The sequence below is a fragment of the Vombatus ursinus genome, unplaced genomic scaffold (assembly GCF_900497805.2).
Source record: "Vombatus ursinus unplaced genomic scaffold, bare-nosed wombat genome assembly UNPS02014768.1, whole genome shotgun sequence".
In the NCBI taxonomy this organism is placed as follows: domain Eukaryota; kingdom Metazoa; phylum Chordata; class Mammalia; order Diprotodontia; family Vombatidae; genus Vombatus; species Vombatus ursinus.
The window spans coordinates 5,269,739-5,288,529 of NW_020954546.1; the positions used below are offsets into that span (position 1 = coordinate 5,269,739).

Here is an 18,791-nt window from a genome sequence, read left to right on the forward strand (position 1 = left end):
CTTCCCTCACCCCCCAAACAGGGCCAGTGTCACCTTCCACTTAAGGGCAGGGACAAATACTGGGGACCCAGTACCCTCCCTCCGGCCTCTGTAATTCCTCAGCCCTTGCACCTGGAGCGGCCCCCTCAGGTTTCCTCCGGCCCTGAGCCCCAGATCTCTCTTAGGACTTAGAAGTTTGGAAGGCACTGGAAGTGAAGTTCTGAGAGTGCCCCAGCCCACCCTCCCCCTGCATGCCCCCCAAGCCTTCCCCTATTGCCCAGGGAAAGAGGAGCAAGCTGGCCAGAGCTTCCCATTCCGTCAGCCCTCTAGGCTCTCCCTAGTCTAAGGAAGGAGCGGGGGGAAGACGAATTTCCCTGAAGCTCTCCACCCCCTCCTTCCATAGGAATTAGGCAGGGGCCCAAGAGAGTTGGCAAGGACCCCAGGCAGCTGTGTTGGGGGTGATGGGGCAGGAGAGGCGTTGACGGGTGAGGGTGTGGGCTGTGCTGATGGGTTGCTGCCAGGACTTCTTCCTACAGAGAGCCTCATCTGGGGTGAGTGGAAGCTGGGGAAGCAGGGAAGGAGACGAAAGATCTGTGATGCTTAGCCCAAGTCCCCCATCCTTCTTCCTGCCTCCCACCCCACCCAAGCATCCTGGGCTGCCCATTGTCCTGGGAACCTTGTCACTCCCAGAAGGATCTCTACCTTCCTTCACCCATTATCTCTTTTTGCACCTCTCCGGTCTAACAATTCCCTAATATTCCCTAGGCTCTGTGGGCCACCATGTCATCCTATCAGAAGGAACTGGAGAAGTATAGGGACATTGATGAAGATGAGATCCTGAGAAGCCTGAGCCCTGAGGAGCTAGAGCAGCTGGATTATGAGCTCCAAGAAATGGACCCCGAGGTAAGGGCATCGGACGGGAAGGCAGTGTCCAGAGCGAGGACCTGAAGGGTGTCTTCAGGGCTCCAGACTGCAGGGGGGCGGGCTCAGGGAATCCCTAAGGGTGCAAGGGGGTCAGATGGGGAGTCTGAAGACACTTCAGGGCGCCCTAAGGGTGTCCCAAATTTGGGAGTGGGGAGTCTGAGCTGGAACTTCCCCCCACTCCTACCCCCTCCCAAGAACATGCTCCTGCCAGCCGGGCTAAGGCAGCGTGACCAGACAAAGAAGAGCCCCACGGGGCCCCTGGACCGGGAAGCCCTGATGCAGCACCTGGAACGGCAGGCCCTGGAGACTAAGGAGAGAGATGACCTGGTGCCCTTCACAGGAGAGAAGAAGGGTACAGGAACCTTAGCGGGGCACTCGGCCTCCCACCCTGCTATTACTTTATTCTGTGTCATTGGCACTTCCCTGTTTCCCCCCTCTCCCTCATGCCCGTCATTCCCACTTGCAAGGCCCATTGTCTGGCCATTCCATATTTCTTGGGCTCTGTGAAGTAGCACCCCACTGGGGGTTAGAGGAAGAGGAATCCCAACATCTGGACCTCAAGTTCCTCCCTCTCCTTCCTGTAGAGACCCAGAAATCCTATTCTCCAATTCTCCCGTTTTCCCCAGCAAAGCCATCTTTCCTCTTAGCTCCATGTCCCAGCCCAGAGTCCCAAGTGTCTTGACATTCTAGACCCTAAGCCCTCACTCCTCTGTACCGACCAGGGTTTGGGTGTTGTAATACCCAGTCTGATAGGAGACCCAGATCTTATGATGCCCACACCTATCTAGGACCTATGCGTGTCGTCTGTAATCAAGGAGCTTGGGTAAGGAGGATCAGGGCAGACAGGAAACCAAGGATATGGGTTGGAAAACGTTTCCCTTTGCTGACTTTCATTCCTCTACCAGGGAAACCATTCATCCAACCTAAGAGGGAAATCCCTGCGGAGGAACAGATCACTTTGGAACCCGAGTTGGAGGAGGCTTTGGCCAAGGCCACAGATGCTGAAATGTGTGACATTGCAGGTGGGCAATCCCGGTGACAGAGGAGGAGGGAGGGGTTGGTCACAAGGCGTGTATTAATGGAGCATGGACGGGAGCGAGTATGCAAAGGGCTGAGAAACATCTTGGAAGAGTCATCAGTCCCTGCCGGGCTAAAGCCACGTCTCCTTCCCTTCCCCTGCCCCTAGACTCATTGGCGGGACGGTTTGGGGGAAGTTGAGTGTATCACTCCTCCGTTTGCTCACGTACCCCTCTGCCATCCCTTAGCCATTCTGGGCATGTACACACTGATGAGTAACAAACAATACTACGATGCCATCTGCAGTGGAGAAATCTGCAACACTGAAGGCATCACCAGTGAGTGGGTGCTGAGGGGAGGTGTAAAAACCAAAGGGGTGGGCTCAATGCTCATGGGGACAGGGCTGGGGGCATAAGGGCCAAAGGGAATGGGATGGGGTATGAGGGATGGGGGAACACGGGGGATTTCCCCCCTCCACCCCTTCCCCTCTAGGTGTGGTGCAGCCTGACAAATACAAGCCGGTACCAGACGAACCACCAAACCCTACGGACGTCGAGGAGACGTTGAAGAGAGTTCAGAACAATGACCAGGAGCTAGAGGAGGTGAACCTCAACAATATGCAGGTATTGAATTTGGCCCCACCCCAGAGGAGAAGATGACACATTCCAACGGGAAGGCCTCATTGTAGGAAGAAACCTGATCATCCCCTTTCCTGCTGATAGGACATCACAGCCTCCACAATTATTGAGCTGTGCCAGGCGATGAAGGGGAATACCCACGTCCGGAGCTTCAGCCTGGTAGCTACACGAAGTGGTGACCCTGTAGCCAACGTGAGTCCTGGGCACTCGCTCCCAATCACACTCCTCTCAGCTCAGCTGGGACCCCAAGCATGCCCATCAGTAGACCCTGCCCCTGGTCTTCCATCCTTGTTACCCAAACTTATGCAAAATCACCAGCTCCAATGGTTGGGAGGGAAGGGACCTCAAAGGTCATCTAGCCCAACCTCCCCCCACTCCCCATTTTACAGTTAAAATGGTGGTCTGACATCACCCAGGTCTTGGGCCTCAAGTCCGGTACTCCTCTTCCCAGTATGTCCCACTTCTCTCCGGCCTGGGAATTGACCCAGCTCACAGCACTGAAAGGCCTTGATGCCCTCTAAGGTGCCTTCCAGCTCTAAATCTACAAGCCAGGCAGTTCCACAAGATCCTTCTCTCACTGCCTACACTATGCTCTGCTTTCCTCTCATTTTGTGTCTTGCTCAGCTCCACTTTGCCCTCGTTGTCCCTCAAAATCTCCGCTGGAGACTTGTTTTCCACTGGCTCCTGGTCGATCCTATCCTCAGTGACATCTGCTCACCCAGCCCCTCATGTTCCTGTCATTTAGGCTATAGCCGAGATGCTTCGGGAGAACAGGAGCCTTCAGAGCCTCAACATTGAGTCTAACTTCATCAGCAGTACAGGATTCATGGCTGTGCTAAAGGCCGTTCGGGAGAATGCCACACTTACCGAGCTAAGGATGGACAACCAGGTTAATAGCTTCCTTTTCCAAGATAGCCCCTCTTCCCTGAACCCTGAACTTTCTGCAGAGAATCAAGACCAGCCCCCTTACTACCCTAACTCTGGAGCCACCCTTCTCTGACCCCTCAAAGAAACAGTAACCTTGGAGGGATAGTCAGTGGCCGGGGCAGAGTGGTCAACGGCTTGTCTTCTCTATTCCCTCCTTGTCAATGACTCCTGCCCCTCCCCCCAACCCTTCCAGCGTCACTGGCCAGGGGATGCTGTAGAGATGGAGATGGCTGCCATGCTGGAGCACTGTCCAGCCATAGTACGATTTGGCTACCACTTCACACAGCAAGGACCTCGGGCTCGGGCAGCTCGAGCAGTGACCCGGAACAACGAATTACGTAAGTGACCACTGAGTCGGAGGAAGTTACGAGGCTTAGAACTCTCGGGATTAGCTCTTCCAACATGAAGTTCAGTTAAGTGGCCGACTAGAGAAGTTCCAACAGAAATTGGAGGTTCTGAGTGGCTAACCTGGAAGTGAGTGGGGTTCTTCCCATGGACTCTGAGGGATCTGTGATCTCATCAATGGAGACACTCCCTTCAGCTGGACAGAACCAAACCCAGGTGTCTCTTCAGTCCCTGTCCTTCCATAAATCATTCATTCACAGGGAATCCAGCTAACGTGCTTCTTCTAGATGTCTTGCCATTGCAGTGGGACCCACAGGCTGTCTATTCCTCCTTATTCTGTGATCTCATACACGAGCAAGCTCTTCCCTTCTGCACCCCTCTCCAGCCTGTAAAATGGGCTTCCTGCCTGCCCTCATCTCTCTGGTGACATTACTTCCACACAGATTCCTGGGAAGTATGAGTAGCCAGAGAACAGATTGTGGAAGCTGAAGACAGTTTTATTAAGGGGATAGAGAAGCACAGAAGTTAGATGTCCTAAGACATTACCTTCCATGGGGTTCCTGGGGAGGAAATAATAAATGAACATTATTCTCCTGAATAGGCTCAAAGCCAAGAGCTTTGAGTATAGACCCATTTCCTGACTCCTCCTACTTCCACAGGTCGGCAGCAGAAGAAGACATAATGCTGTCCTTCCCCATTGTTTGAAGTTGGGACCCCTGGATGCTAGAATTCCCATCTCCCCTTCCTGTAAATAAAAGTCTTTTTGCCCACTTCACCTGCCGCTTTCTTTGGCCTGAGACTGGGCAAATGGGGAGGTGATCTTGGCATTAAACACCAACCCCCCCCTTCCCAGGGTGTCTGCCAGTTCACTAGAGGATTATTTATACCCCGGAGATCAGGAGGTTCTAGGCTCAGGTTACCTCGAAGGGGAGGGAGAAATCCCTCCCTTTACCAGCCCCCTTACGCCTCTGAGCCGCCCCAACACACACATCCTCTTTATTTCCACTCAGCGTTGGCTCCTCCAGTATTTCCTGAATTTGGCTAAGCCCTGCTGGAAAGCAGGAAAAGCCTCTGTGGAAATGGGAGGGGAAAACAGGGGGAGTTGAGGTAGGGAAGGCATCTGACAACTCAAAGGGCAGAGTCCTGCCCCGTATACTTTATTAATAGGGCAGAAGGCTGGGTGCAGCTGACGCTTGGCATGGCTCTGGAAGGGGCGGGTGTGGTATAGGGAGTTGTGCAGCCTGCAGGGTTAAAAGGACCTGAGATAGTTGTATGGCACACAGAGCCAGACCTTAGAGGAAGAAAGAACTTAGGTTCCTAGCATCTTCCCTGATTTATTTAAACAAAATAGGTGGGGAGGTCAGTATCAATCCAAGGGGAGATCTGGGGGTTCCTCTTCGTCAGAATCAAACTCCACATTCTTATCCTTTACCCACTGACCTCTTCCATCCTGGATCCAACCAGAGCTGAGAAGATCAGAGAAAAAAAGGTCTGGTTAGAATGAGAAAATAGGTTCACAGAAGAGAGGGAAAAGAGGGTGATAGAGAAGAAAACAAGAGTAGCAATACATCGGGCTACTGACCTGCGCAGGGTCAGATAATGGTCCAATGCTCTTCGTCTGGCAGGACTCAAGGGCACAGGGGTTGGGGCTGCTGCTGAATCTCTTTTGGCCTGTATATCACCCTCAGACTTAGATGCTCTGCCAGCCTTCTTGTCTGAAGGTTCCTCAGACTGGGGGGGCCTAGATGGGAGGTGGGGAACTGAAGGCAAAGGAGCTTCTGGTCTGAGGGAGAAGGAACAAAGTTTCCGGTGTTCATATACCAAGATAAGCTCCAAATGGGCACATGATTTAGACATAAAGGCTAATATCGTAAGCAAATTAGTAGTGCATGGAAGAAATAATCTGTTAGATTTATGGACAGAGGAAGAGTTCATGACCAAACGAGATAAAGAGGAGCTAAAATGGGTAATTTTGATTACATAAAATTAAAATTAAAAAGGTTTTGTACAAACAAAACCAAAGCAGCTAAAATTGGAAGAAAAGCAGGAAACTGGGGGAAAAATCTTTCCAGCAAACTTTTTTCATAAAGGTCTTATTTCTAAAATATAGAGGGAACTGAGTTAAATTTTCAAGAATAAGAACCATTCTCCAAATGATAAATGGTCAAAGGATATGAATCAGTAGTTTTGAAAGGAAGAAATCTAAGACATGAAAAAAATGCTCCAGATCACTAAATCCCCTTAATAAAAGGCCACATGTGGCCTTGAGGCCGCTAGTGTCCCGCCCCGGTATATATCTTTTGACCTAGCGATACTACTACTAGGTCTATAACCCAAAGAAATCAAAGAAAGAGGAAAATAATTCATGTGCAAAAATATTATAGCAGCTTTTTTGCAGTGGGAAAGAATTGGAAACTAAAGGGATGCTCATCCATTGGGGACTGGCTGAACAAGTTATGGTATATGAATGTGATAGAATATTATTGTTCTGTAAGAAACGATGAGGGCAGTTTTAGAAAAACCTGGGAAGATATGTATGAACTGATAGAAAGTGAAGTGAGCAGAACCAAGAGAACAATGTATATAATAATTGCAATATCATAAAGGTAATCAGCAATGAAAGACTCTGATCAATATGACGACAAAACACAATTCCAAAAGACTCAAGATGAAATGTGCTAACCCTTTCCAGATGGAGAGAGATAATGTCCTCAGAGTGCAGACTGAGGCATATTTTCTTTTCTCTCTCTCTCTTTTTTGGACATGACTAATGTGGAAATTTGTTTTGTATGACTATACATACTTGTAATGGATTTTGTTTTTCTTGACTTCTTAATGAATGGAGAAGGGTAATACAGAGAGAATTTGGAACTGAAAAATAAAATAAAATTGAGTTTTAAAGGTTTACAGGGTTGGGGAGGGAGCCAGTCCTCTTTTGTTCCTAATACACCAGAGTTATCTACTTCTGTTCCTCCCATCATAACAGTAATTCCCAGTAATCTTTCTGCCCATCCATACCCAAAGTCTACTATGGGTTCATATCCTTTGACCATTTATCATTTGGAAAATGGCTCCTATTCTTGAAAATTTAAGTCAATTCCCTACATGGGAACCTATGGATTTCTCCTTCCCATCTTCTCAACCCTTTGATATTCCCCTGTCTTCACATCTTTTTATTACTGAAAGCATTCATTTAACGGTTATCATGCATCCACTGTGCAAGGTGACGGAAGGTGGAAGGTTAAGATCCCTGTCCATGGGGAGTTTTATAGTCTAGTAACAAATGCTTCTAGATTGACTGCCCCATGTTTTCCTCTTCCCTTTTCTCGCCCATCTTCCTGTTTCTCTAATTTCCTTGCTCTTCTATAACCATTGCTGCCATTCTCCTGCTTCATCCTCTTGTTTCACCTTGTTTCTTTCTCTCTTCTATCCAATATTACCTGTTCCTCTGCCGTCGACAGCAACTGTTGTAATTCGGGGCTCTGCGTAGGGCACTTTGGGTAATTAAACGGGTCTGGGTCAGCAGAGGAGCCTGATGGGAAAGCAGAAGTAAACAAATGTTCTCAGACCTAGAGGGAATAAGACACTTCAAACCTCCCAGGATGAGAGTTTTACCTAGGCCAGACCTCCCTTTCTCACTTACCTGGTCCCCAGTCTTCTCAGTTCTCCATTCTACCTGCTGTTTTGGATTCTGTTCTTCTCCTTTCCACTGGTGCTTCTTGCCATAGAAATCTTGCAGGCCTGGTAGGGAAGAAGTATTCAGTATGGCTCAGGAAGGCTTTGTCAAGTAAGTGTTCTGCTTTTAACCTCCTAAATGCTTTTAACCTTACTGGCCAAGTGTCTCTTCCCTGAACGGTGAGCAGTCAACATGGTCAGTGTGTCCAATACAGGGCGGTGGGGACAGACAGCACAGGCAAATCTGGAGGGGAAAGGAGGGTAAAAGAGTTGTAATAGCCTCAGGGACCCTTGCTTTTGGTCATCTCAAAGCTATTCTTCCCTGCTCCCTTTGCAGGTCTTCCTACTCCTTTGCCAGCACACACCTCTTCCAATCCCCTTCCCCCATCACCCACCACTCTCCCTCTCTTTCCTGGAATCCAAGGTTTCAAGAATCAACATTTTCTTCTCATCATCCCCTTGTCTGTCTCCTCAAGTTTGACGTCTCCTAGACCTCACCGTCCATCTCGAAGCATCAATGCCTCATCTTCTGGGATATAACTGGCCAGCAAGTCCCCAACTCTTCGCTTCTAGAAAAGGAGTAGGCAAGGTATGGTCCAAGGCTGTAACCAGAAATTCTGGTGCTGAGGACAAGGCAGTGGGTGGGGAGGGGAAAAACTGGGGGGGCAACCAGGACACCAAAGGCCAGCCCTGGGAAGGAAGTTGGGTGGGGCCAGTCCATGGATGACTTTATTTTGTGGTGAAGACCCTGAGATCCCGACTCAGGGGTACAGGTAATCATCATTCTCACTGAGCCGCCTAGCTTTCCTGTAAGCCACAATTAGGTCAGGGGAAGAAAGGCTTATCCCCCAGGGAACCTCGTCTATGTCTCCCCACACCCACAATTCAGCTGTCCCCCTCCAAGTCTTCTGATATCCCAACTCCTTACCAATAGGAGGCCAAGGGTAGTAGAAGAGGGAGAGGAAGCGTTCTACCTCAAACCTGGGATGCAGGGTTACAGGGGTAGGGCAAAAGTGGCCTGGCTGTTTTTACTTTTGACTCTAGTAGGTTGTCTGTGACTCACTCCCAAATGTCAATCAATAGTCAATATACATATATTAAGGGCTGGGGACACAAATATGAAAAAGCCAGTGCATGCCCTCAAGAAGCTTACAATCTAATCATGAGGGTAGACAACACACAGAAAAAAGCTGAAAAGTAGGGGAAGGGGTATGAATTTTGAAGCCCCAAACGAGTGCAGGCGGGTGGGAAATGAAGAGTCGTCTAACGGGATGTCTGTCCCATCCCTTCTCCAATCAGTGGGGCAGGGGGCACTGAGGAGGGGAGTGAGTAACGAGGCCGATTGGATCTTGCAACATAAATAAGATTTCTCAACGAGGAATTTACTAGGGGCACGGCGGAGAAGTCAAAGAAGTTCAAACTGAACTCCGGACATGGAAGCGACATCCCTCTAAACGGCTGCGCCTTGGCAAAAGCCCCGTGGGTCCAGCCTAGTTTTGGGTCTCGCTGGGGCTACGGGGAGGAATGAGGGCTCCCCTCCTCCCTCTCTTCTCCTGCCCTCCCCATCCTCTCCTTGGATCCCTTCCTCCTTCCCCTCCCCCACCCCGCATGGCCCCGCCCCTTGAGGTTGCCGAGGCAACGCATGAGCCTACGCTCAGGAGCGACAACTACCCCACTTCTCACCTTGAGCACACTGAGCTGGCTCCAGTCGTCCCCCTCCCTCTTGAAGGACATGGTGTCTATCGCAGCCCTCCTCCACAAACTACAGCAGGTCCACCACCCAGACTCCGACGCCTTCACAGCCACCGTAGCTTCCACAGGCGCGGCGTGAGGGAGCGGTAATTTTTGGTTGGTTGGTTTCTTACTTCCGGGGCCTATGCTTCCGGGGATGCTGGAGCACTTTTCCTGGGCTCCCTCCGATTGGCCTCGCGAAAGGACTACATTTCCCAGGATGCTTTGGGGTCCCGCGGCTCTCTGGGAATTCAAGTCTTTCCCAGCGTCTCCGGAGCCCCGGGGCTGTAAGGCCCTTTAAACCGGAGGGTTTGGGGCTGTCTCTTGGTCCCGGAGCCCGCATGGGCCGCGTGAGCTTCCACCCGGGCCGGGGTGGGGAGCTGGCCCAGCCGCGCTCGCAGGGACGCCTCTAGGGCCCCAGCAGCTCCTCGCGCCTCGGCTGCGGGCAGCGACCGAACCGGTTGCTGTGGAACCCGGCGCCGGGGCCTTAGACGGGAGAGGCGGGGCTCCGCACTTGGGCTTTACTAGGGCGGGAGATCCGCCGCCCGGAGCGGGAGTCGGCGGCCTATGGCGGAGGCCGGCCCCCGGGATCTGGGCTGAGAAGGGCTCCTCGAAGGTCAGGGGTCAGAGGGGGTCAGGGTCGGAGGTCGGGTCCGGGTTGGGCCGACGAGGCCATGGCGTCCCCCTCCCGTCAGGCGTCCCCGGGAGGCTCGGGGCTCCTGCGAGGGAGCCGGGCCCGGTCTTACGGCAGCCTGGTGCAGTCGGCCTGCTCCCCGGTGCGGGAGCGGCGCGTGGAGCACCTGCTGGAGCCCGGGGACACCCTGGCCGGTCTGGCGCTCAAGTACGGGGTGACGGTGAGTGGGCGGGGGGCACGGCGGGGGCACCTTCCCGGAGGGCTTACCTGGGCTCAGCCTCGCGGCTCCCCCCGGACCCCGGGGCTGTGGCCAGGCCGGGTTCAGAGCCTGGACTGTGCCAGCCCAGGACGGATCCGAATGCCTGGCTGGAGGAGCATCCTCGCCCCCTCCCTCTTCTCCTCCCACCCCTTCCACATCGAGATAATTCGGTACATAGATCAGAGAGAGAGAGATCGTGAAGGCAAAAGTTATCTCCTCTGATCCTTACCACAACCTTGGGAGGTTGGTGCTATTGGATCCTCATTTTACAGATGAGGAAACTGAGGCTGAGGCCCAATTTGAACCCAGGACCTCCTGCCTCCCCGCCCCGCGCCCCCCCCCCCCAGAGCCACAGAGGACAGCCCCCGAAGTCTCCGTGAAGAGCCCAGGTGTGGGAAGGGTGCCCCCCATAAATAAGGGTACATCCTATAGATGGAGGAAAGCATGGAGTTAAAGTTGGGGGGGGGGCGCCTTGTGACCACTGTCCAACCTCCCACCCGCACTGCCTGCTATGGTTGTAGAAATGGACCAAGTGTGTGGGTGTATTTACCAGCATACTTTGGCATTGAGCTAATCACCTGGGGATCACAAGACAGACAGACAGACAGACAGACAGACAGACAGACAGACAGACAGACAGACACACACACACACACATCTCTCTCGCGCTCTCTCTCTCTCTCTCTCTCTCTCTCTCTCTCTCTCTCTCTCTCTCTCTCTCTCTCTCTCTCTCTCTCACACACGGTATCCAGGAGAACATAGAACACAGCCCTGGACTGCCCCCTTCTGCCACAGCCTTGGCTGATCATCAGGCTGTCCTGTCTCCAGGTTTTGCTGCGAGAGGCTGCCCTTGTCTGGAACTCAGTCCAACAGGGATGTTGCTTTCCCTCCCCCAAGGGTGGTTGTGAGGAGTCAACTGTATCGCGTCATTGTGAAATCATTTTTTAAAAAGTCTGAAAACAAAATGAGAGAACAGTAAATGCACTTTGAAGCACAAACATGCTATACGAATTCAAGGTATTATTAACTTTGGGGTTATTCAGAGTTTCCTTCTTTTAATAACAGCATTTCTAGAGCACTTGAAAGCCCCCAGAACGTTTTACCTGTTGTCCCTTTTGATCCTCATAACCACCCTGTGAGTTAGGTGCTGTTAGTCTCATTTACAGGTGAAGGAACTGAGGCTGAGAGTGGTGACTGACTTCCTCAGGATCCTACATCTGATAAGTGACTGAGGCAGGATTCAGACTGAAATCTCCCTGACGCCTAGTCCAGTGATCTGTTATTCGAGTTCATTATGATAGTTTTGTGCTAGGGTAGAAATATCTTGGTTACAAGTGAGGTTTCCAGTAGTTGGACTGAGTGGATCCCTTCTAACACTAACATTCTTAGGGACTCTTGATTCTGAGTACTGTCTTCCCAATGTGTTATGTTTCAGTTTAGCCAAGGTATACATATGCCGACAAATTCGTGTTTAATAATAAATATTTCAGGGTACCAAATTTATCAATAAGGAACCCTAAGTTCTTTAGAGTTTGCTACTAACTTTTTCTGTGTTCTTAGGCAAGTCATGGTCTCTTAAGTAGGCCTCAGTATATTCATCTGTAAATCAAGGATAATACCTGCCCTCCCTATTCTTTGGGATGGTTGTTAATATCAAATAAAGCAATGGATTTGAAAATACATTTAAAAATAGGAAATATTATAAATTTGGGAGCTATGTTATTATTTCTGTTATTAATCTGGTGCCCCTCCCTTTTTTTCCCCCAAGATGGAACAGATTAAGCGTGCTAACCGACTTTATACTAATGACTCCATCTTCCTCAAGAAAACTCTCTATATTCCCATCCTGACTGAGCCCCGGGGATTATTCAATGGGCTAGATTCTGAGGAGGAAGAAGACAAGGAGGAAGGGATGCCACTGAGTCGAGGTGGAGCTGAAGGCCCCTCAGCCTTGAGGAAAAAACAAGAGGAGAAAGCCAATGGTGAAGGCCTTTCCTCCAGATGTGGCCAGGACCTCCCCGTACCCAGCCATGACCTCTCTGCCACTGACTTCCTCAAGAAGATTGACTCCCAGATCAGTTTGTCGAAGAAGGCTGCCGTCAGGAAGCTGAAGAAAGGCGAGACTGGGTGAGTCTTTGGCGTTTCTGACCCTCACCAGAAACCTTTGGTGAGCACAGGAGGTGGGAAGCTAGGCCTTGGCACTGAAACGCTGTGGGATTCCACTTTCTTTCTCTTGAAGATCAAGGAGTTGGGTTAGATGAGCTCAAAGGCCCCTTCCAGCTTAAAATTTGAATTCCAGAAGCAAAGTGAGCTAACGCCTGCTGGAATACATCTGTGGTACACAGGGGGTTATGGTTTCAGGTTCCTCTTACTGCTCTGTCCTTTCAGGGGTGAGGCGAACTGAGCCTTGGGCAGACTTGGCAGCGTTATGGAGGCAGCTTGCTAGATCTCTCTCTGTCTCTCTCTTTCTGTCTCTGTCTCTCTGTCTCTCTCTCTCTCTTTAGTTCACACCCACCCCCCACCCCCATCCCGGCTCTTCCTGCAGATGAGAAATGTGTAACATGTTTAGCACAGTGCCTGGCACAGGTGCATAGTAAGTGCTTGTTCCTTCCTTGCCTCCCTTCCTGATTGCTTTTCCCTTCATCTTTACCTGCAGGGTGCCCGGGGAGGATCTGCATCCCCACTTGGCTTCCCCCCGAAAGCAGCAACGGGCAGTACTGGGCCCTGTACCCCTGACTCGAACCACAAGGGCAGCCACCTTACGGGACCAGGAAGATGAAATCTTTAAACTCTGATACCCCCAAAACTGTTGGGAAGAGAGAAGCAGTAGAGGAGAACCTGTCTGATGGGTTGAAAGTTGAGGATCCACCATCTCAGCCCATCTCTGCTTTGGCTTCCCTGCCCCGCCCTCATCCCCCTGACCTGGCCTTCTTGTCATGCCAGGGACTACGGCCAGACGCTGTGGGAGGAATTGTAGGCAAGAATGGAAGGGTTGAGATTAGATCCTTTCCAAACTCTTCTGACTGAATCTTGGGATCTTGTAGATTCAGAGAGCTCTGTCTGTCCCTTTCTTTCCTCTCTCTGATTCCTGTCACAGTTTCTTGGCCTTACTGTAGGGGTGGAGGGATCTCCAGAACCTGTCCCCCCACACCCTCCTACCCTCCTCTCTAATTTATTTGGTGCTATGTTGGAATCCTATTTATTGGCTATATTTTGTTTTCCTAGCAGGAGATGGGAGTCCTCCCAGCTCTCAGGGGATGGTGGCTAAGAAATGATCAGCCATGATGGCTGCTCCCGTAGTCCCCTCAGTCAGGGAGCCCTGGGGACCGTTGGGAGTGTGGGTATGTCTGAGCCCCAGTCCCTGCTGTGTAGCACTGAGGTCCTGAACCAGCCTCCCGAGAAGCTGTACCAACTTTCTTCCCCAAATCGGGAAGTGAAATGCTGGACTTCGCCTTGACCTCACTGGTCCTTTTTTCTTTCTCATGGTTCAGGAGATTAGAGATTTTGCTCACCCTTTCCCTCGCTACATTTCTGCCCTGTTCCACTGAGCTGTATATTGGGGTAGATAGAGGGATGGGAGCCGTGGCCACAGGCCACCTGGATGGGTAGTCAGTCAGTTTGGGATTTAAAGAGCAGGTCTGACTACCTGTGTTCTGCGTGCGTGCGTGCGTGCATGTGTGTGTGTGTGTGTTGTGTGTCTCCCCTACACATACTGAGCACTGGAGGCTTCTTCTGTTACCTCCATGGCCTCCTGGTTCCTTTCTTTCTTTCCATTGCATATTTATTTATGGTTTGTAGCACCAGCTTGAGGTGTAGTTCTGTATTTTTGAAGAGAAAACAGCAGGCTAGGGAGGCTCTTTGGGGCTAAGAGTCTGCCTTATTTTGTAATTTAATGTTGGACATGGGGGAAAGTGAATGTGTTTTCCCATTCCCCTCTCCCTGTGTTGATAGTAGGTTGTTAGAAACTGCAGAGATTAAACATGGAGCCCTGTGCATGGTTTAGCAGGTTTATTTCCCTTCTGAGTATCTTCCCCTGCCCTGACCTTCTCTGGGGGCAAGGCTTCCAGCATCCACCCAGACTGGCCCCAGGCCTGGCCCCCTGGGCTGGCTTTGAGTCTGACACCCCTCCTCCGCCCTCCCGTCCCCTAGTCAGCAGCTTGGGGTGCTGTCCTCCCTCTTCCTGGAAGGGATTTCCCCATACCATGTGTCCATACCATGGGGAAGTGGAAGGTCCGACTTTCACTTCACCTTTTTCAGGCAGCTTCATTTCCTGTCCTGGTGGCCAGAGGCACAGGGGAGGGAAGGGCTTGTGAACCCCCGGGGCCTCGCACTCGAGGGTAAAAGCCGCACTCTAAGGAGACCCAACCCAGCCCCAAGGGGGCTGGGGGGCCAGAGAGCCTTGGCCTGCTGCCTGTCGGGAGGCTGCCCCCTCGTTGGGATAGACGGAGCCAGGACACCAGGCCTCAAAGCTTTCCCTCGTCCAGCAGCTTCCTGAGCCCGTCGCAGATCTTGCTGAGGTGCTGCGCGTAGCCGGGGCTGTAGAGGGCCGTGAGCAGGCCGGGGTCTGAGAAGTGGTCGAAGACGTGGCGGATTCGGCCGTGAGACTTGGGCGTGAGGTGGTGCCTCACCAGCTCTAGTAAGGTGTCGCGGCACTCCGTCAGCAGACCCGCCAGCACAGCCGCTTCGAAGGTGAAGTCCACCTCACCGAAGCTCAGGGCGGTCATGGCGCCTTGGCGCAGCTTCTGGCGGAATTGGTCAGCCGCCGCCATCTCCCCGGGGCCAAACTGCTCATTTCGGTGCAACACCGCCACCTTAATGGCCACCTTGACCAGGTCCTTGATGACCCGCTGGGCCTCGCCCCGGCTGTGGGTGTACTCTTTGGACACCTTGTAGAGTTCATCCAGCACGTCGCTGCTGGTGTCGTCGATGAAGAGGTGCGCCACTGACCTCCCAGCCAGCTTGCTCAGGAGCTTTTTCTCTGCCTGCAGGGCGAGGTTTCTTGAGCTGAAGGGCTCCATGATCCCTGATAGGGCAGAGACCCCAGTCCATGTTAAATATCAACAGAAGGGACAAGCTGCCAGGTCCCTGCGAGGGAGCCGGGTGGCTTTCCCTCCCCCGTTGGCTGTCCCCCTTTCCTGCCAGCTGTAGCTGGGTCCCTGTCTCTTCCTGTGAGCCCCCACATTCTTGCATCTTTGGGGCTCTGTTCTGGAGACTCTGAACCTCTGAGGGTAGGACAGATGAGCCAGGGAGAGGGTTGGCTAGGGGACTGATGAAGGTATCTAGGAAAGCAGCCCACCGTGAGCTAAGCCTCAGAAGAAAGCAAATATGGAAGGAAGGGAGGGCAGACTGAAAGAAAGCAGGTGACGAGGGGCTGGTCCCACGTGCTCTTCTCAGCAGCAGGGGAGGCTAGGGGTCAGGCCCTCCCCCCCACCCCAAAGAACTTAATCCTGGGAACTCAGCGATTCTATTTGGGGCTGAATTGGGGACCCTGTAGCCCTTGCAGAAGGCTGACTGGGTCCTAGAATTTCCCCCAAACTAGGCTCCCTGCCTCAGGTTCCTCCGGTGCTTTTGCTTCTCACTTCCCCCTCCCCGCCTCTACAGGATGTGGCTGTGACCACAGGGAGGAGCAGACGCGCCCTCTCCCACTCCTCACAGTGGGAGCCTGGAAGGGTCAGATGGATGGGTACCTGGAGTCCCACTCCCCAGCGGGGTTCATGCAGTCAGGAGCCAGGGAGGAATTTTGCTCCTGACGTAGCGTAGGCTCTTCAGTTCTGCGCCGGGCACCTGGGAGCAGAAGGAGCCGGGTGGGCCCTGCTTCCTCTCATTCGTGCTCTTGTCACCCCCGCTTTCTGTCTCCCTCTCTGTGTCTGTACCATTGTCACAATCTCAGTCCCTCTGTGCTCTGGTCCCTTAGTCCCTCTCGTCCCCTTTGACTGGTCACTCGTCTCCCAAGTTCTCCCTGCGTTTCATCCCACCATCCCTCATCCCCTCAGCTTGTTCTGCTCTCTCCCTTCATTCTTTTGGCCCCATCTGTGTCCAGTTACCCCCGTTCTGCCCCCCACCGTCCCTGGTGAGATATCTCCCAGGCGTTAACACTTCCCCTGCAAAATAGAAGGGCTGAGGGTGAGGGAAGCGTCGCCTGCTCAGTCCTGCTTTTTACCCCCCTCCCCAACGTGTCCCTTCACCATGGCCCATCTCTCACCTTTGAGGCCAGTCTTGCTTTGGATGTACCCAGAGAACTGACAGAGGATGAAGAAACTTTGAAGAGTCTCTGGTCTAGCACCGCCCCCAGCCCCACCCTCCTTCCCTCTTTCCTCTTCTCTCTTCTCTTCCCCCACCCCCCAGCGTGTGCAGACACAGTGAGGTCTAGGACTCCAAGGACAAGAGCCTCCTAGCAATGACAAAGGAAGAAAGTCAGTGGGCCTTTTAGGAGGGAAAACCCCAAACTCTCGATCCCTATTATTGAGGTATCCTGATTCTCTTGGTATGTTTCTGTCTGTCTCTCACCTACTCTCCCCAAGGCCCCTCGTCTCTTTGTTTCTGATGTTCTGCCTTATGAGATAGTGGGCTCCTTGTCACTGGAGGGCTAGAGGTATCCAGGCAGAGGCACAGTGAATGTTGTAGGGAAGATTAATAAAACAGGTGGGGTATAACTCTCAGAATCCTTTAACGGAAGAAACCAGGTTCTTGGGACTCACTGGAGAGGAGTCTGGGGGCTGGAACCTAGCAGTATCTAGCTCATCTCTATTCCCTCTCCTAATGTGCTGCCTGCTGAGAGGAAGGGACATGGGACGGGGATAGGCTTCTAGTCCGCTGGTCGTTAGGGGAACATGTTTCCTTCTTGTTTTTCACCTCATCTGTGGGAGTGAAGAAATAGGGCAGCTTACCTGAGCCACGGGTGTAAGACCACAGATGGTCAGCAGGTGTCAGCATATACTGAGAAACAAAATTCACAAAACTCAAGTCTCTCCAAGCCCTTGAGATCCATTTGTTCAATGTGCCTACACATTGTCCAATGCGCTGGACTTTGTCGGGCATAAGAGGATAAAAAAAAAGATGCTCTCCCTGCCCTCGAGATTACATTCTACTGGAGATGGGAATTGACAGATCCGTGGGTAAGTATAGCATAAAATTAGGAGTGATGAGCACAGAGGAGAGATCAGACCGCCCTCGGAACACTAGGTGTCAGGAAAGGTTCCATTGACAGTCTCACTCAAGCTGAGTCTAAGAAGGGAAGATAAAAATTCTAAAGGCAGGGGTGAGGAAGGAGTGTGTTCGTAGCTGTGTGTGAAGGAGGCAGATATTGGATCAGGTTTGGGAAACAGCTGGTAATCCGATTTGTCTGGAATGGAGAGTCTAGGAAGGGGACTAATGTGGAGGGCCTAAAAACCAGGCCCTCTAGGCCCTCCAGTTTGTATTTTATGCAAGTATTTTATTCAGATGCTTGGAGACAGTTATCATGCATGTTCATGCTCTCTTTCCCCCCACCCCCATCCTTCTTTAAACATTCACAGTACCTTAAGTCAATTTTATAAGTTTCGAGGTTTAAAGGGATAACATTTTATAATTTGAAAAATTGGGTTATAGAGACAAGGATATTCAGGAAAATGTATTCTTTTATAGTTCTAGATAGCCAGGGATTTATGGTAATGTGGTTCAGAATATAAATGTTACAGGAGTTTAAGAAAGGGAACATTGCTAAAGAAAGGCTTTAGCTCCGTTTTCTGATTCTTCCCTTAAGGATCAAACTCTCACCACACCCTGCCTGCCATTCTTCCTTCAAAATATCCATTTCCCATTCCACCTGATCTGACTCCTTATCATCCCATTCCTGGACTATTGCTGTAGTCTCCCAACTAACCCGTTCACATGGTGGCTTTTTCTAAAACAATAATTCCAAGTGGTCTCTGCCTACCCTATAGGGTTGTTGTGAGGATCAAGCAAAATAATACGTAAATAGTCTCTGTGTAGTACCCCTTCTTGGAGAATCATCCAACTTGTACTTGAATTGCAGGGTTGGGTCCCCAGAGGGTGACTGTTACTCTCAGGTCCTGGGGTGCCCGGTGGGTCTGCACTCCAGAAACGATACTTCACAAGCGGCCAACAGTGAACTTGCCCTTAACAGTTAGCCAGTAGAAACAGTTGGCATAGAGCAACACCATTTACTAATGCAGAACGGTAAAAACAAGCTACAAAACATTCCCCCCACAAACCTAAATGCACCCTTCCACAAATAGACACAGAAGAGTGGGAACAAACTGGGGATACAGCGATGGGCACACGCACACGGGTAGCCCATGTGGCTAGGGCAACCCGTACTTCAGGCAGTTCAAGGCCTCCCTTGTGCTGCTGCCACGTGGATGCATTGTCTCTGATGGGCACCTGGGCTCCCAGTGCATCCTCCTCTCCACAGTTCAACTCTCAACTGCCAGGACTAAGTCTCTCAAGGCAACAGCAGGCTCTCTTCTTTGCTGCCAGAGGTCACACTCCTTGAAGTTGTTTCCAGCTTTGAATGCTGTACTTCTTCGAGTCTGTGTGTCTCCATAGACGATGTGTATCTGATTGGATGCATCTCAGCTGTGCCTCGAACTCTCTCAGATTTAAAACTACTGCTTTCTGTTTGTTGGGGTGTCTCCCACTGGCCCAGTGGCTCTACTGCAAA

At 51.6% G+C, this 18,791-nt stretch overlaps 4 protein-coding genes across 10 annotated transcripts; 2 read left to right on the plus strand and 2 right to left on the minus strand.

Moving 5' to 3' along the window:
- Positions 1-569: 569 nt before the first annotated feature.
- Positions 570-4,571, plus strand: LOC114042970 (tropomodulin-4). The gene is made up of 9 exons (XM_027861755.1): positions 570-882; positions 1,099-1,255; positions 1,809-1,925; positions 2,169-2,258; positions 2,413-2,543; positions 2,643-2,750; positions 3,304-3,447; positions 3,679-3,823; positions 4,490-4,571. The coding sequence occupies exons 1-9, from the start codon at positions 760-762 to the stop codon at positions 4,510-4,512; spliced, it is 1,038 nt and encodes a 345-aa protein (XP_027717556.1). The 5' UTR covers positions 570-759; the 3' UTR covers positions 4,513-4,571.
- LOC114042971 (sodium channel modifier 1-like) lies at positions 4,307-9,595 on the minus strand. 3 transcript variants are annotated; one of them, XM_027861757.1, is made up of 7 exons: positions 9,189-9,595; positions 8,004-8,074; positions 7,661-7,749; positions 7,474-7,571; positions 7,271-7,362; positions 5,413-5,613; positions 4,307-5,296 (listed from the first exon to the last, which is right to left on the minus strand). In XM_027861757.1, exons 1-7 carry the CDS (start codon positions 9,237-9,239, stop codon positions 5,197-5,199), a joined length of 702 nt encoding a protein of 233 aa, XP_027717558.1. In that variant the 5' UTR covers positions 9,240-9,595; the 3' UTR covers positions 4,307-5,196. The 3 variants fall into 3 exon arrangements, with proteins under 3 accessions (XP_027717558.1, XP_027717560.1, XP_027717559.1); XM_027861759.1 differs by having other exon boundaries at positions 8,004-8,107; positions 9,189-9,593; XM_027861758.1 differs by lacking the exon at positions 9,189-9,595 and adding an exon at positions 8,434-9,026.
- A 286-nt stretch (positions 9,596-9,881) lies between these two features.
- Positions 9,882-14,122, plus strand: LOC114042972 (lysM and putative peptidoglycan-binding domain-containing protein 1-like). 3 transcript variants are annotated; one of them, XM_027861762.1, is made up of 4 exons: positions 10,076-10,090; positions 10,882-11,146; positions 11,898-12,256; positions 12,786-14,122. In XM_027861762.1, the coding sequence occupies exons 2-4, from the start codon at positions 11,129-11,131 to the stop codon at positions 12,922-12,924; spliced, it is 516 nt and encodes a 171-aa protein (XP_027717563.1). In that variant the 5' UTR covers positions 10,076-10,090; positions 10,882-11,128; the 3' UTR covers positions 12,925-14,122. The 3 variants fall into 3 exon arrangements, with proteins under 3 accessions (XP_027717561.1, XP_027717563.1, XP_027717562.1); XM_027861760.1 differs by lacking the exon at positions 10,882-11,146 and having other exon boundaries at positions 9,882-10,090; XM_027861761.1 differs by lacking the exon at positions 10,076-10,090 and having other exon boundaries at positions 10,852-11,146.
- Positions 14,123-16,429, minus strand: LOC114042973 (tumor necrosis factor alpha-induced protein 8-like protein 2). Of its 3 annotated transcripts, none has more exons than XM_027861763.1 (3): positions 16,332-16,429; positions 15,817-15,913; positions 14,123-15,152 (listed from the first exon to the last, which is right to left on the minus strand). In XM_027861763.1, exon 3 carries the CDS (start codon positions 15,145-15,147, stop codon positions 14,593-14,595), a length of 555 nt encoding a protein of 184 aa, XP_027717564.1. In that variant the 5' UTR covers positions 15,148-15,152; positions 15,817-15,913; positions 16,332-16,429; the 3' UTR covers positions 14,123-14,592. The 3 variants fall into 3 exon arrangements, with proteins under 3 accessions (XP_027717564.1, XP_027717565.1, XP_027717566.1); XM_027861764.1 differs by having other exon boundaries at positions 15,817-15,996; positions 16,332-16,366; XM_027861765.1 differs by lacking the exon at positions 15,817-15,913 and having other exon boundaries at positions 16,332-16,421.
- Positions 16,430-18,791: the final 2,362 nt, after the last annotated feature.